The sequence below is a fragment of the Rhamphochromis sp. 'chilingali' genome, assembly GCF_963969265.1.
Source record: "Rhamphochromis sp. 'chilingali' genome assembly, chromosome: 1".
NCBI lineage: Eukaryota > Metazoa > Chordata > Actinopteri > Cichliformes > Cichlidae > Rhamphochromis > Rhamphochromis sp. 'chilingali'.
Genome location: NC_137929.1, coordinates 42,287,712 through 42,305,764, shown reverse-complemented (window position 1 = coordinate 42,305,764; position 18,053 = coordinate 42,287,712). Strand labels below are relative to the sequence as shown.

At 41.4% G+C, this 18,053-nt stretch overlaps 1 protein-coding gene across 1 annotated transcript; it reads right to left on the bottom strand.

Moving 5' to 3' along the window:
• Positions 1 to 805: 805 nt before the first annotated feature.
• On the bottom strand, positions 806 to 16,889 carry LOC308393095 (ras-related protein Rab-38). Its single transcript, XM_080876595.1, has 4 exons — positions 16,141 to 16,889; positions 11,211 to 11,341; positions 5,776 to 5,925; positions 806 to 2,565 (listed from the first exon to the last, which is right to left on the bottom strand). The coding sequence occupies exons 1-4, from the start codon at positions 16,331 to 16,333 to the stop codon at positions 2,347 to 2,349; spliced, it is 693 nt and encodes a 230-aa protein (XP_080732721.1). The 5' UTR covers positions 16,334 to 16,889; the 3' UTR covers positions 806 to 2,346.
• Between the last annotated feature and the right edge of the window lie 1,164 nt (positions 16,890 to 18,053).

The window sequence follows — 18,053 nt, the reverse complement described above, 5'->3', positions numbered from 1 at the left end:
GGAAATCAAAATATGGCCACCCTAGGTTAAATAACCCAACTTTGCTTAAATTAAACCAAAGAAAATAAATAAAAATGTGGCGACCATGGCAGTGATGCAGTAGTTTGTGGTGACTTTAGCAGACAGACGAGCAGAGACGCCGACACCTGAAGAAATCACTTGGATGAGCGACGTTTCTCACACTGAAAATGCTACGAATCAACTTTGTGGACTTTCCTTAATTGGATAATTGAGCGCTCACAAGACCTGCTGCAAGAGCCGATGTCTCCCCTGCACCAGCAAAGCTTTCTTTGCTTATGTACTAAAGGAGATATTGAAAATGTTTCCACACTGCATGATGTTTAGCAAGAGGAAACTTATCTGTTACGAGGATGAATCCCAGAGGGCTTGATTACTCGCCAGTGCTCTGTCTCCACACAAAGCGCAGATGGTAACTGATCTCAGAGCAGTGGAACCTGAGCCAGCCAGCAGCAGCTTGTCTGATTTATCAACAATACACAACCACAAACATTTGTCGGTCTCTCAGCTTGCCAACCCACATCCCCATGAAATTAACGGGTGCTACATATTTCAGTGGGGTTCAAGTCAAGCAGAGTCCAGCGTGCTTCTGCAGAGAACAGCCACTGAAGCCACAAGATAGCAGTAATTTAAAGGATGGATGCAAACAAGGGAAAATCTTTAGAATGGAACAGTGTTAGGGATTAAAACCTTGGTAAGACTTGTACCTTTTGCCTTAGACAAACACAACCGTGTTGCAGGGACACGATACTTTCTTGTGTATGATGTATAAAACAGTGCAGTTTATTTCTCATCAAACAAATTCAAACCTGCATAGATCATTAGTATTAAAGTGAAGTGGACACCAAACTCAAAAACTGCCAGTCTATTTCAGTTTTTGGGCTCCAGGTTTGCATTCATGTTGCACATATATAAACATTATGCTTCCTTGCTGGTCTCAGACGAGCTGGGGAGGTCTGACAACTCAAAGATTCAAAATTCACACCATCAATAATAATTATCAACAGTCTGGTGTTTGACATGGAAAATGCTATTTTGTTGCAGTATTGTGGACGATCATGGCAGAAAAATTGTCAGTACAGATGAACCCTATTCCACTCTTAATATGTCTGTGGCTCCTTAAGCTCCATAAAAAGTCACAGTTTGGTATATTTCTTGGCTAATAATATGCTATACATTACAGCTTACATGAAAAGCACACTTCAAATAACCCTCCTCAATCTCAGACAGACAGGATCTTGAGATATAAAAAGAAAGAAAACCACTGATCTATAGCACCACTAGTGGTCAAAAGCATATACAACGGCCTTTAAACTCCTCTCCTTTAGCTGAACACAACTTCCCCCTATAAACATTAAGAAATACTCCATCTTATACATAAAGTTGTTTTTTTAACAAATAAAGATCAAATACAGAACAACAAATCTTTTTAATTAAATATTAAAAATGAACAATAAGGAGCTACTTGGCACTGCTCTAAGGCAGCGGTCCCCAACCTTTTTTGCACCACGGACCGGTTTATGCCCGACAATATTTTCACGGACCGGCCTTTAAGGTGTCGCGGATAAATACAACAAAATAAAACTAGTACCGGTACCGAAAAAAAGAAGATTTATTCATAACACACCTGAAAAGACCCAGGAAAACTGAGTTAACGATAAAAATGATAACAAAATAACGCTGAAAACCGATAAAAACCCTGAAAACCATACATTTCACACCTGAGCCTCAACTCTCGCAGCCCGGTACCAAACGACTCACGTGTCCGAGGCCCGGGGGTTGGGGACCGCTGCTCTAAGGCAAACAGTAGTAACTTACAAAGCAGTCATAACTCAAAGCAATTTAAAGACTAAAAACTAAAAAACACTTGTTGGACAAAGTTGCAAATTTCACACACCTACTGTCTCTGCTACAATAGAAGCATCAATGCAAAAAAACCCCCAAACAAACAAACAAACAAAAAAAACAAACCTTAAAAATAGCAGATAAGATAAATACAAATTTTGGGAAAACATTATTTTGACAAATTTCCTTTAAAAGCCATAAAAAGTGCTATTGGTCACATTCTCCAAATAAGAGATTGCTGCAATGACTGAACTCATTTTGAATCAGAGTCCGATATAAAAACACAACAACTTAATTATTTGGTTAAAAATATTAGATGGATTTTTTTTCCTGAAAAATCTAAAAAAAAAACCCAAAAACCAAGAAACATCAATTCTATTAAAAATTCTCTCAGGAAAGGTCAGTGAGGAGAAAGTGATGGAGAGTAGAGTCATCCACACCATCCTCTGCATGTTCCTGCAGTCTTTTGTTTCAGACAGTCCTTCAGTCCTGGTCTTGTTTTGGTTTAATTGACAGGCACCCCGAACATCCACCGAGTCCCTTCTCCTTTGTGTTGTAGTCAAAGCGAGGCAGAACAAGAACGCTGCCATCTGGATCGCCCTTACAGGCGCCACTGGTGGCTTCAGCCAGCGCTCTCTCCTCTTCCACAGACATGATGCTTTTCACCAAGCATGTGATGGCAGCGTCGATGTTGGTGTTGTCCTGGGGAGAGAAAGAGAGAGAGATAGGATGAAGCTGAAGGGTTGAAGAAGGTCGATGGAGGTAGAAATAGAGAAATGTCTTAACAGTAAAATCCACCATATTGTCCATTTAAGTATTTAAGGGTTGTCTTTAGGTGCTTAATCACTCAGGAAAAACTTGGACGAATGACTAAAACTCGTCTTGTTTGGATTTAAAAGAGCTCTGGGTAATGACCCAAAGAAAGAGATAATGGACACAAGCAGCAGGAACAAGCTTTCTCTGAAGGGTGGCTGGGCTCAGCTTATTGATAGAGTTAGGAACTTGGTCATTTCATTTTGGTCAAAGGGAGCCAGCTAAGTGAGCCACTTCCTGTATGTCCCGGGGTAGACTTAGGACACACTGGTGTCCTAGGTCTACCCCAGGACCGGCTTGGGAATGTCTCAGTGCTTTGTCTCTAAGAGCTGGAGGAGGTGGCTGAGGACAGGGAGGTTTGGGCATCTCTGCGCACATGTCTGCAGAGTCCAGAACAGCTGGAAAAGGGTGCATTTTCAATAGAATGGTGACCTACTGGGAACCACAGCTTCAACTTCATTTTGTCCTAAATTTGCTTTGCATGATTTACAGTTGCCTTGGTGCAGCAAAGATTATCTAACAAGGAAGAGACACATTAGCAGTCACAAAGAAAACACAGATATACTTCCTGCAGACCCGAACAACAACAACAACAAACAATGCAAAGATGTGCAATAGAGAACGTGTTCATTTAAGCCATCACCACGTGGCTTCTTTTTTTAAAACGCAGCTTTCTTGAGTTCGAGAGATACCGCTTACCCAGTACGTTCTCTGTTCACAACTTTCCCTCTAACAGTACAAAATCCTACAACTACCATAACAAACACTATTGTGGGTTAAATCAGTCTACACAAAATCATGTGATTGCTTTAACAAGTTGCCACACTGTTCCTCTTATGCCAACTCATTTTGTTATTATTTATTACCAATTTGCTTTTTTTGAGTTTGTATTGCAGCCCTTTAGCAGCAATTCCTATTTTCTTGTGCGTGTTGTGAACTGTAGGGGGATGAAATATTTCTGTATGCTCGTTCATTTAATGGCAATAAAGATCTTCTCGTTCTAATCATTTAACTCCTTTCTTTTTCAGACCACCGTCTCTTTAAGGCAACTTTTTTCTGATTGGGTGCCCACTGGAAACAAAGGGTTTGAACAGCAGGGGGTGGAGCTTATGTGTGCCTGTGATGACCGTATTAGGGATTTCAGCTATTGCTGATGTTGAGTAAAAGAGTAAACAAACATTAAAATGGAGCATTCACGGTTGTCTGAATCCTGAGCTTTTGGCACGTACACTGAAACTTCATTACCTGAAACTCTGATAATCTTTAATGGGAGCAGCTACAGCTGAACATCTATATTAATCATTTTTCCATCGTAAAGGTGAAATATTTCAAATATTAACGTCTTTAAATAACTGATCAAATATTCTTTTTGTCTACAACATCTACTAAAAAAGGAAACTCACTAAAGTCTACTAGAGCACTCCTCATTTCCTGAGGTGGTGTGTGTGTGTGTGTGTGTCTCAACTTGTTTCTGTTATGTAACGGGTAAAAAGAGGACATGAGGCTTTGAAGGTTCTGTAAGGTGAAGAATGAAAAGCTGTGCTTCCAGCCTTCCAACTTTAATTTAAATAAATTGGATCAACAGATGAGCCACAGTAAGCGCCGTGTTCTCACTATTTTTTCCTTTTAAGATTTAACTGAATTCCAAGTTTTTCTGTTGGTACTTTTAGCCGATACGAACTAATTGAATTCTGCAAGTTGGCAGCTACGAGAGCCAGCTGTGACTGAATCATGAAAACTTATATAACTGGATATTATGTGAACATGGCATTCACTATAACCTGATGTACCTAACTTCTTTTCTTCTAACAGCCTAGAAGAAGACATGCTTTATTTTTGTAAAGGGCCAGTATGTAAATGAGACGGTGCTGACAACACTGTTTTCAACCCTGTACCCTCTGGGTGTCATCACCCCAGGTCAGACTGTGGGCTTTTGAAGCTTTGGGGTTGAATTGTTTCTTTGGTTGATAGATAATTTTTTAATCCCAATTGTTCAATTGTTACAGCAGCACATGCGTATTAAGCTTAATAGTTTCTAGAGTATTTTAGTATTTTGTTTTTTCTTAATTAATTAAATATATTCCTCAGTTTTATTCATTCTGAATGTTTCCTGGATAACACAGCGAAGTTCTTCTAATTGTCGGTGGTTCTCCGTTTAGTTACAGTTCTCACTTCTTGTTTTATATTAATAGTTGTCTTGTCTCTAGAGTGTGTTTAGTTTTACTTCCCCTTCTGTCTCATTGTCTTAGATTACTGTCACCTGCCTCTTGTCACCCTTGCGAATACATAACAGTCTTCCTCTTAGTCTTTGTTTCAGCGTTTGTTAGCTTCCTCTATGCGCATTTTCCACTAAGTTTTGGATCGTGTTTTTTCTGGTGGAAATTCAACAATGCAAAATAAAGCTTTACCTAAAACCAACCTCCATTTGGGTTCCAAACACTCATTTGATTCATGACACCAGGGCTAAGAAAAAATGAAGCCATCGCAGGCGTGCTACATGCTGCAGTTCCTCTAGTGGCCACTTGAGGCTGACTCTAAAAGCGAGTCGGTCCCCATTGACTCCCATGGTAAAATGCACATGCGTGCAGCAGAAATAAACATTTTTACAGCCTTACATTACTAGCTGCCTACAACATTTTTTAAATTTCTCATTCAGTATTTATTGGTCAAAAAACAAAATTTTCCCCTGGATACAAACTTTGGTGACCGTTAAGTTACAAATGGGGACATACGCTGATCGTGACATGTGAAACAAATGCAAACAGAGAACGTGACATCAGATTTGCAGGCGAGTGATGAATATGGAAATCTGAAGAATTGGGATATAAGAAAACATTTTTTTCCTTTCTTTTTAAAAAAAACTTGATCATAATCATCAGAATGATAATGAGAATAATAACTGTATATGTGATGATAATCATACAAAGTTTTGTTAAGATTGGCACACCAGTTGTGGAAGCGATACACACAGACATATATACACATGCTAAACTATAAGCATTACAGTAAGACAGGGGGTGTGGCTTGTTTATTGTGACCAAATCTAACACCCATTATATGCTGACAGGAAGACAGAAACAGAAAATAATCTCATCTTGCCTTGGCAGAGGTTTCATACCAGTCGACAAATCCGTACTCTTTGGAGAAGTTCTCCAGTTTGGGCAGCTTGGGGCACAAACCATGACGCCGCTGGTCACATTTGTTGGCCAACAGAACAGCTGGAACTGGCCTCCCATTGCTGAGGGCAACCTAATGAATCCCAGAGGAAGATGGAAAAAGAAATGCAATGAAAATTTACGAAAATAATTCATGATGAAGCAACAAAGACCTGTCGAAGCTTCCAGTAGATGAGCCTCAATTTGAAGTGCTTCACTGTAATCTGCAGTTTGTGAAGGGATACAGCAGCATCAAGTGATGGCATCTGTCTGTTATGTTATGCCTATTTATTTATCTATATTGATATCAGAGAGGCATCAGGCTTGTAATACAGTGATAAAAAAAATAAATACTGATTTGGCTATCTATTACATAGTTGATAGGCAGAGGGCACTGAGAGTAAGATGACAATATAAAACGGATTGCTTGCAGGGATGGGCCTCTGTCTGCAGCCCCTGCTGAGCATTACAGTTTCAGCTCAATGTTTCAATGTTAAGCTGTAATGTATGCAAATGTGCTTTTCGTCAATCTTACAGCCCTCAAAGCATAATTTGTATTTGTTAAGAAGAAGCTCTAAGCCTCACCGAAGATCTTTGAACATAGTTAGCATCAAGCTGGAAAAACACTGTCGGTAATAAAGGAGACATTTCTCACAAGGAAACACACATATGCACACACTATATATAGCCTTGACTTGTGGTCTTTGTTTTATACTTGTTTTTCTTCTCCTTAATGTCTTTATTGAGGTCTCTTCTTTTTCAGTGAAAAAAAAAGAAATACACCTCCAAATATAACTCTTTAACTGCTGGATGTGTAAAAGAAAACAAAACAACTTCACTTTTGTGTAAAGTACTTCTACTGCTTTGAAGTGGCAAATGAAATCAGTCAGTCAGTCAGCTGTCTGTCATTTGATACTAAGCTGACAGTAAGCTGGTCATTTGAGGACTGCTTCCTCATGACCAAACTGGAAAATAGCCCAGATTAGCAAACGGGGATTCTGGGGATTAGAGGAAATCAAGAAAAAACTAAATAAAAAATGAACACACAAAAATGTACAAAAGTTTATTTCCCATTATTTTTAGATCTTGAATACATATATTATCAAAACATATATATCGTAACAAAATGATATGTGTAGAATACAACTGTCTTTATCCCACCTGCTGCGTTCTCCCTGACATTGCTGAGTCACAAACTAGGCTAGCTATCCTGAATACAGTACTTCCAAAATGAATTAAACAAGGAAAAGTGAGGTAAAAAAACAAAAACAAAAACAAAAAAACAAAACCTCCACCACCAACAACAGGAAAACAGAAAAGGGGATGCACAACTATTGAGAAACCACTTTTTTTTTTTTTTTTTGGCTAAATCAGGATGAAAACACAACATTTAACTTTAAGCAGTGGCTTTCCACCAACGCAAACAAGGCAGGCAATTGTTCAGTAAAATATAAAAATAGACATCAATTAAAGCCAAAGTAAAGTGACCACTCTTCTATCTCAGACAGTGCTCTGTCATAAAGCTTCTCCTGTCGCTTGTTTGCATCTATCGTTTAAATTGTTGACATCTTGTTGGCACAGTTGACCACAGTCTCTGGAAGCAGGCTCAACTCTGCTTGGCTTAGGTTCCACTGAAATATGAAATATGCAGTGCATCAGTTTTACAGGCATAGGTATCCTGCCAACAATGGCTAGAGGTTTTCAAGCTGCGAGACAAAGCACATGCATACTGTGGAGAAATGTTGGTCTTTCACTTTGACCTGATATGCTGCCTCTAACTCTGCTTTCACTGATCTGAGATCAGTTACAATCTGCAAAGTGAAATAGAACCAAGACTAGCAAGTAAACAAGCTTCTGTGATTTATCATCTTAAGTTAAAAGAAAAACATGAAAAAAAATTTTTTCTTATTTATTTTTCATATAATATAAGCTTCTAGTGAAAGCTATAAGGTGCCTTTTTTTAAGTAAGGTCTCTCCAGTGTGCACGATTGTGCGCATTCCAGTATCACATGTTTAATTATTAGAGAAAGAGGAAACAAAGCCTAGTGACTTGATCTGGGCTTGTCCGTTTAACCTGTTGAGCATGAGCCCCCAAACAAACCATTAGTTATGCTAGACTCTGGTTAATAAACTACATTAAGATTATGTACAACCTAAATTCCAAAAAGTAGGGATGCTGTGTAAAAAGATTTGCTTATTGTGAATCCGGTGGCAGCAACATGTCTCGAAAAAGTTGGGATGTGTGCAGCAAAAGACTAGAAAGGAAGAGCTGAAGGAATATTTTGCAGCTAATTAGGTTTGCTGCCAACAGGTTGGTCACATGATTGAGTAGAAAAAAGAGGCAGAGTTTTTCAGAAGTAAATATGAGCAGAGGTTCATGGGTTTTTCTTTGTTTTGCTGTTGTTTTTTATTAACATTTTAAAATGTTCCAACTTTTTCAGAAAGTCTGATTTACTTCAATCCTACAACAATATTAGATTTTTCACCCTGATTCATGCAAATTTATTTGCCTCAGCCCCAAGTTTGTAGATTTTTATTCAGAGCAAAGAAATACATTTCTTAAAACTTTTTAAACTGCACTCATTTCCTCCTTCACAAAATCCTTGTGGTGGGGCGTGGCTTGCTGTGCCATGCAGGGAGGGCGGACGCACCTGCGTGGCATCCGCAAACATGCCCGCTGACTACAACAAGTGCGAGTGGTGGTGTATTGTGGTGTGATGCATCTGCGGCTGCAGCCGCGGTCAATAAAGATGGCTCAAAACTATGACCTGTGGACTCAACGTGCCTTATTCCCACTAGGGCTGCCACGATTAGTCGATTAGTCACGATTACGACTAATTTAATAGTCGACACGTCGTTTGAAGCTTTGTAAGATCCCAAAAGATGCAGGGATAAGTAGTAGGATTTAAGAGTGTAATAACAGACTGAAACAGAAGATGGCAGCACTGCATGTCCAGGGATGCCCGCTGCCATTAAACCCCAAAGAAGAAGAAGCAGTGTCCGGTTTCATAGCTGTGTCCAAATTTAGCGGCCGCATCCTTCGGAGGCCGCATTTGTAGGCCAATTACGTTACAGCAACACGGCGAAGCATGCCCAAATTCGAAGACTCCCCCAAACACGGCCCAAAAATGCGTCCTTCATTTCTCCAGTTATGAAGGATGGGTCGGGTGTATGCTTCGTGGCCCAAACAATCCCAGAATTCATAGCGCGGCCCAGCCAATTCCAGTTTTCAACAATGGCGGCAGCTAGTTAGTTTTAATATATTTTTTTTTCTCTTTTTTTTTTTTTAAATGTTAAACTTTATTAAGAAACCGTATACAGAACATGTATACAATCAGAACAAAATTAACATATGCCAGGGGGTGTAATACAAAGAATTACATACATTCAAATAATTTGTAATTACTACAAATAGTAATAGTTTTCATAGCCTTTTTGTTAAGTGATCCACTAATCAATTTTATGTAACATAAAACATCATTATAGTAATGTTTAAAATTAGGTTTTTTGTTACTGTATTTGCATTTGTGAAAATAAAATTTAGCTAAGATAACTAACAAGTTTAGTTAGTTTTAATATTACTCTTATAGGGCTTTGGAGCGTGATGTCACGGGGGTGGGCGTGGAAAGGATTTTGGCCTGATGCGCCATTTTCCCGGTCCAAACAAAGCGCAAGCGACAAAGGAGCGAAAGCACACACAACAGCCATGGTTCGTACTTGCTGCGTGGTCAGCTGCAATGTTCGATCGCACAACCGGCAAGAGAATAAGCTTAAAAAGGGTTTGTCTTTTTATTCTTTCCCAACCTGGAAGCAACATGAGGCAGCTCATATAGCGGACCTTACCAAACGAAGGCATCTAGCCTGGATAGCAGCCGTGAGACGAGCTGGTATCCAGTTCGCTTCCATGTCCAGATATCACTTAACTTACCGGACAATTTCATTCCGGTAAGTTCTATATATGTTCATATCACTCTTTATAGCTTAATAATATGATCGTTGGTGGTCTCGGAGGTTATAGAAATTGCGAACAAACATCGAATGGAGTGACTTTGCAGACATACGTGCTATGTAACGATTTGCTAATTCTTTCTCACAACTTTTGGGAAGCCTGCCTATGAAATGGCTGTAATATCTTGCCCGATTATCAATGTGGTAGTTTGCATCAACTTTACAATTGTGGGCACATAATATGACAACGAGATTTTAGCAGTTCATTGATAAATGTATAACATCAACTGTGGTAGGGGGTGAACCATGGCCATTACACTCGATGCACTCCAGCGATTTGTAATTACAAAACTGGTTCGCAGTGTAAGCGCTTACTCCACAAACAAGATATGTGAAGATATCGGGGTAGGACAGTGGCGGTAAGTCGTCTGGGTCTTTATTCCACTGCCATATTTCATATGGGTCCACATTTGCGATGCACTCTGGACGTAATAGGTCTCTATACCATCCGTTTTCTTTTGAGCTGCTTTTAAGCATGTTTCTTGTCGTCGTTGTTCCAACACACTGTGTTTGTTTTGATTTATGGACCCGGAAAATGGCACCGCGCTCCCACAATACATTGCGACGTGACGTCAACTCCTAAGCCCTATTATTCTTTCTGCTTCACAAAATAAACTTTTAACATATTTTCAGGCGAGAATGTAGCTGTGCAAACTTCAAATATCTGCTCGGTTTATCAAGACACCACATATCTGCAAAAGCGCTCCGACGTTTTCAGAGACATCTGTTACCCACCAGCTCGACAGCTAGAGGGTTCAAGGGTCACTAGAGCCGGTGAGAACACCGGACTCCCAGCACATCATTTTCAACCCCCCCGCGGTGTTTCGCTACTCAGGTTGAACATGATATGCACTCAGATAATTTAAAAATGTTATTGTTTGGCTTTTTTCAGTGTTTTATTTGTTCCTCAGTAAATCGGTTTGGCTGAGATTAAAGTTATAGTTTTACACAGCTGAATAAACGTCAAACAGAGAACTGATTAAACAGAAGTGTGAGATGGGAGAGAATTTACTCCAGTGTCCTGTTATACTTTACATGGAAAGAACAGACGGCCGAGTTTATTAAACTCCACCGAGACAATCTGCAAATTTCGTTAAACTTTAATAAACTATCATCTTGTCTTTATTTTTAGTTAGCACATACTGTACCTTAAACACTTAAAGCTGTAAGCTAATGATAGTTATCTAAGAGCAGATGCTGCTGGTGCAATAAGCTGTAGTTTTACGTCCAATGGATGATGATCTGATTAGTCGACTAATCGCAAAAATAATCGGTGACTAGTCGACTATCAAAATAATCGTTTGTGGCAGCCCTAATTCCCACCACACTCCTCTTCTCAATTCTCCACCTCCTTCATCTCTGATTTTTTACCTTTGAGTCCAGGTCTCCTTTCCATTTAAGGATGGCCTGAAACGTGGACAGCCGGGTCATGTCGAAGACGACGAGCGCACCCACGGCCTCTCTGTAGTACACACGGGTCATGTTGCCATATCGTTCCTGCCCTTTTTAAAGAAAACAGAAGACAAACCCAGGCCAATGTTAATTTACAGAAGAGACTTTTTAAAAAAAAAATTTAAAGCAGAAAAATAGAAAAAAAAGGAGAGAAGAACGGGAGCAACGGTGAACAGACAACGCTGCTTCTGTAAGAAAGCACACAGCGCCAAAAAAGACAAAGCAGAGGGAGGTACATAAACAAATATACAATTTTGCTATGTGTTCGCAGCATATGATAGGATATGAGTGACTGTGTGTTTGACACAGACCATACTTGAAAAATGAGTTTGAGAGATCGCAATGTTACAGACCCGCACCTAGCAGAGAGGTAGAAAGTGAGTAAAACTAGAGGGGAGAATGTGACATGAGCCAGAGACCCTGCTTATCAATGCTTATCCCTAAAAGCCTTGGTCTCTAAGTTTTACGTAAAATTGAAAGGCAGTCTGCGCTGCCACGCAGCCCCGCCTACCTACCTCTGGGTAGTGCTCCTGCCTCCAAAGATCCTACATGTACGGTGATGTGTGATGAGATGTGACTATGGTGTCATTAAAAAGGGAGAAACAGATGACCGCACACCACACCCAGCAAAGCCACTTGAATGGTCCAACCCGTCCTATTTGTGTGAGTGATGTGTTGTCAGAGGAAGCGGGGGAAGGAGAGGACTAGGCCTGGAGGAGAGAGCCAGCAAAGCACCCCCCATTTCGAGGAGGCGAGGAACAGCAGATCCGGGACTCATGTTGACTGGAACCCCACACAGCAGCCCCCACTGCAAAGAGTAGTCCAGCTGGATTTCTCAAAGCCCAGCACGAGCACCTCACTCAACCAACAATGAAGACAAAAAAGCACAACAGACCAGCCAGAGTCTGACATACGCCACAGCACCAAGCCATCTAAAGTGATGATAGCTTGGGTGATCACATCAGTTTCTGAGGGTCACACCATTAATACCAAAACTGGTCACTTTTCATAATAATAACTAACATCTTTGTCAGTATCAAACATTTAGCCCTAGTTTCCCAGCACAATAAGACACTTTTTTTTTTGTATACAGGAACTGCATATGTTCTTCTCACTGCTGACAGACACACACACTTGTTAAAAAAATGTTGCAAATGAGAGAAGCATGTGTGTGAACATTTAAGTCTCTATCCTGGAAACTAACTTGCTCCACATGATCCCAATATACCGGTGAATCAGCAGTGGAGCATCTGACACACACAGACACACAACCCTGCGCATGCGCCCAAACACCGAGCACACAAACTGTCTCCTAAAAGCAGATGGTACCTTTCCCTTTTTTTCTGCACACCATCTGATCAGTACTAATAGTATGAGGTCAAAGGTCAACACCACCAATGACCAATGTTTTCAGAATTTAAAATAAGCAAGTCCGGCAATCTAAAAACCAGGAGACCGTGTTCACTCAAAGGTAAATGTACACATGATCATTATTTTTTGTATATAACAGTTTATGTAAATAGACCAGAACATGTGTAATATCCTTTTATTTTTTGTTGTTGTGCTCCTACGAGACTGACATCGCTCTTGCATCCTATGTGTATAATGCGACAGGCAGAGTCAACACCACGTGAGAGCTCCACCCAACAGGCAGCTCATACACCCCTCTGCATTTAATCAGCGTTATCATTAATATCTAAATCTCTTCCACAGCGTGTCTTTTCCCCGCCTTCCCCCTCACCCCCAGCAGATGGCCGCCGGTCCCTGAGTCTGGTTCTGCTGGACATTTCTTCTTGTTAAAAGGGAGTTTTTCTTTCCTTCTGTTGCCAAAATGCTAGATCATGGGGGTGTCATCTGATTGTTGGCTCCTATGGATTGGAACCAGCATGGAAAGCAAACATGACAACTAAAAACAAAACAAAGACAACAACAATAATAACATCTGTCTATCACACACAACGCCTACTATGTTAAAGTAATAAACACCAATGTTTTTTTGTGGGTGAGGAAAGTCGTGATGTCACCATATCAGAAACGAAAACACAAAAAGAAGACATTATAACTTATAAAAAAAATGACTATACAGAGAGAACATCTATGTAAAAGCACTCTGTGAAGGCTGACCTAAAAAGAACGTACACCAACTCACATTTTTTTATCTTGACATTTGTAACTATAAAACATTCAAATGGGAAAATGCAAAAACTTTGTGACTTGAAAACGCTCCTCGTGACCCTGAACAACCGGCTTCCCTATATTAAGAAAAGCCAGCACAGAACAGCTGTACGGTCACCACATCCACACCGTGAGGACAACATGCCGGCTGTTTGTGTGACCGCAGCAGCTTCATTGTCGTTTAGCAGCAAGTCGTGACCTGCCTCGCTGCTAAAGTCCGCCTAGAAAACAGCCTCAGCCGGACCTTTTCATTTAAATGATAACTCTTATCAGCTGGCACGTCACTCAGCACACACAGCGTGTGTGTCTTTGTGTGTCTGTGTGTGTGAGAGGGAGACAGCAGTGAGACCGGAAAGAAAGGAGTTCCCAAAAAATCTAATTACATGCAATTAAAGAGACACATGGGAGGGTTTTATAAGCTGAATACAGAGAGCTTGTTATGTGCCTCTGCAGGAATGATGGCTGACCACATTTTTTTTTCAAGGCCACTTCTCAAATTGTGCAACATAATTGTTAGATGCATCAGCAAAAAGCAGCTGAAGAGTGTGAAAATGCAGATTACTGCACGTTTGTTCTGGGGTTTACTGCTTACTTGCATTGAGCACAGTACAGATGCATTTGCTTAACTTTGAGCGAGTTTGTTTATATCTATAGTGGTACTTAACTTTTACAAAGTACTTTCTAACAGATGCCTGACGCTGTCACATGTTGGCTTACTCTTGCAGCATCGGCATACGCCACAGCTCCAGGAGCAGCATACCACTGACCACTCTGTGATCTCCGAGCTTCTGGGAATTTACTCAACTTGACTTTAAGATTCTGTTGCTTTTATGCTGCATTATGCTTCTGATGTCAGAGGAAAGTGTCTCTAAATTCACAGGGGAAGTAAACACAGTTATCTCCCCCTCAGCCATCTACAACATGACATGTTGCAGAACCAGAAGTGAAACATGTAATTCACCTAATAAATGTGTTTGAGGGACTCGTTGAAGATATCTGTACTTATTATGAATGGAAGACGTCTGCTTATAAAGAGTGCATCTTTGTACGGGAGTACGTTTTGACATTTGTGCCATTTTAAAAGAAAGTTTTCCACAAAGCAACACAGTGCATGTGTCTTACACAGGAGTGGAGTTTGACTGCGTGATAATCATGCAGGACAAAAAAAAATACACACTGCAAGTTTGGAAATATTCTAAGATTATTGATTAAGTAACAAAACCCTTCTTCTTCTTCTGTTGTCACAATAGATAATCTGCATCCTCATCTATTACAATGATCCTCCTTCATCACATCCATGAAACTCCTCTGTGGCCCTCCTGCTTTGTCCAGTATATCCAGTGTCCCTCTCCTGCACATGTCCAAACCATCTCGATCTTGTCTCTCTAACTGTGTCTCTGTCTTAAACACATTGTTTACAGTCTTGAACTTTCCTAAAGATGCTTTTTTCCCTAGAATTTACCCAGAACAGGTGCATGTATCCAGTGCAGTCCTATTAGACATCTTTAACCTGCCAAATTCCTCACATCCACACGATGTGAGGAAGCTGGCAGGTTAAAGAATCTGTGTACCAGACTCTTCTTGGGTGCGACGGCAGCAGCTAACGTCTTGTGTGTCCTGCCGTGTGCTGTGTTCAAGACACTCTACTGTAAGTAATCCTGACCCGACTGTCCCAAAATGACCCCCAAGCTTATGGATGAAGACGGCTGCACGTGACTATGACCCTCACACTGCTCTCTCTATCTCTATGTCATGTTTATTCAGTGGTGGATGACGTGACATGGTCAGTCCCTTTGCTTTCACTGCAGCAGTACGCCTTCAGATTCGTGGGCTCGTATTATTGGGTTACAAGTACTGATGCAGTTCTGAGTAAACATCAGTCTGCTGTTGCAGCTGGTGAAAGGGGAACTCGGCCAAGGTCATGTTTTCAGTGCTATTTGTCTGCATGCCTGTGGAGCAACAGGTTCTTCGGAGGATTTGTAAAGGAAGTCCTTATGAAATGCGGGTCCTGTATACGTTGCACATTACTGGTTACATCTTTCTATAGTCGCTGTAGGTCGAGCAACGCTATATTACAGATAATGCATGCAGCCCAACTCTCCTGGTTTATTACCTCCTTACTTGTTGTCCATACTTGCACTGGTCTCTATTTCTTGTTCTAACTGCACTTTGTGTGCACCACGGACCCTGAGCTTCATACTTTCGTCTCTCTGTGTACTTGTATGTGGCTGAGTTGACAGTAGAGTTCACTTGGCATTACTGAGATACAGCTTTGACCTTTGAGCCTCGATGGACGTTTGAAGCTTGCATAATTCTGAGGGACACAGAGTCCCCCCCCCCCCCCCCCCTTTTTTTTTTAAAACACAACGCCACAAGGTGGAGTTAACTTTTTATTGGTTTGCTGAGGTCATTAGGAGCCGATTTTCATGCAACTTTGTAGCAACATGGTGCATGCGCAAAGGAACAGCTCGATAAAATTTGGTGTGGATCTGACGTGTTTTGGAAAAATATCCAGATATTTACGTTGGGTTTGGTTGAGTGGAGAGTTGTCATCTGCATCTACTACTAAAGACCTTTTGTGATAGTGTTTCTTGAGTGGGTGAGTGAGTGAGCATTAACCTGTACAGCGGTGTGTCATTCCACCCACAAAACAATAACAGTATGGTTCACGTACCGGCGATGTCCCACAGCTGCAGCCTCACCACTGTTTTGTGGTCCCAGTTGAGCACTTTGAGTGCGAAGTCCACTCCGATGGTGGCCCGGTAATGCTGGGAGAACACCTGGTGGACGTAGCGCTTTATGATGGACGTTTTGCCAACTCCCAGGTCGCCGATCACCAAAACTTTGAGCAGGCGTTCGCGCTGCATGATTACTGAAGACCCCGGTTACGAATTCCGCGTGAACGAGACGTGCAAAAACTGCGAAGAGTGTCACGCTTTTAAATAGTGGATTCTCGCATAAAAACAAACACCATCGAGAACTCCCCGAGAGCAACTTTGAAGCGCAATAAGGTTTTTAAAACAGGTTTTCGCAAATAAATAAAACAGAACGCGCTATTAAAGTAGATCAGGCGCAAATGACAACAAGTGCGCATATCTTAATGTTCATGTTAAAAGTTATAAATGAAAGCGAGTGTGCCCGAGAGCCGCAGATGCACAAGGGGAGGCGGCACAGGAGTGATCTCATGTAACAGTCCACAGCTGATGACTGCTGACCTCGATGACGTCCCGGGACGCTGGTGCTCACATCTCCGTGCCCGCTCTGTGTCCCGGCCAAACACCCACGAGCTGTTTCACAATTTAAACAGTGAAATGGAAAAGAAGAAGATCACGCTTTACGTAAAACTCTGATGAGATAAGGACGAGAAAAAACGAGGCGCTGTTATCTGATGAGTCTGCGGTCTGTGCGCGCTTCTGCAGCAGTTTGCTCTACTGCCACGACTTCAGAGAACTGCGTTTCTGACAGCAGCTCACTGTCTTATAAAGTCACGCCCACATACTGTGTGTGTGTGTGTGTGTGTGTGCTTTTCAAACGCACAGCGCGCATATTAAACGCTGTGATGTGCAGAGGTTGGACACACAAACAGGAACAGTTCTGAGGCACTCTGACACCTTCTTCGGTCTAAGTTTAGTTTCCTCTGCTGTCATTGTACTCGCCCTATCTGTTGGTCTTTGCTCAGGGGAACTCAGTGGTTTTACATGAAGTGCTATTTACTTAAAATGACTCAGTAAACCAGCAGAAAATACAGCGAACAAGTTCACAGGGTGCAGGCAGTGTGTTAAAAGCTTGGTGGATGGGACAGTGCAAAAGTATGAGACGAGGAGTGAGCAGAGGAAACTTTCAGATCCAGGGCTGAGGGTTTTCATCAGCTTGACTTTGTTTTCTATGAGTAGGTTTGGCTTTAAGTCAGCAGAGTCCGGGGTTACAGGTGCATCGTTCTCCTGTGTTAGTGTCGCTTCAGGCTGAATTCTTTTTGTGCTTGCAGATCACTTAGATCCTTTTTTGCACGGAAACATGTTTGAAATAAATTATAAATCCTCCGAGCCAAACACAAACCAGTGCGTTACTTAACATGCTGTGCTCCCTCTGCTGACTGGAGTCTACCATGGGACAGCAGCTCTGGGTTTCTGGGGGCTGATTGGGTGACTGGGCTGATTTGTCACACAGATTTGGGAAACACTTGTAGTATTTTCTGTGTTTAGCAGGTAGTTAGTTTAAGGATCCCAGATAACTGGAGGCTCAGCCTGTCTCAGTTTATTCTGCTTGATCACCGGTCAGCTGTGCCTCGGGTGGAAGAGCCGATCATCTAACAAGCAGAAGGTCAGCGGATCCCTGATGACTGATGGTCACATTGAAGAATTCTTGGGAAAGATACTGAACCCCGAGTTTCCCCTGAAGCATCAATCAGAGTTTGAGTGTGTGTGTGAATGTTGGATAAAGCCATGGATTAAAAACACTGTATGAATGGGACTTGCAGTAGAAATCACTTTGCACCCAACTGAGTAGAAAGGCAGTGTGTGAGTAACTATCCAGTCAAGCTGCGTCTCTCTACAGTCAGCAGGTGAGCTGTTGTTTACATCTCCTAGC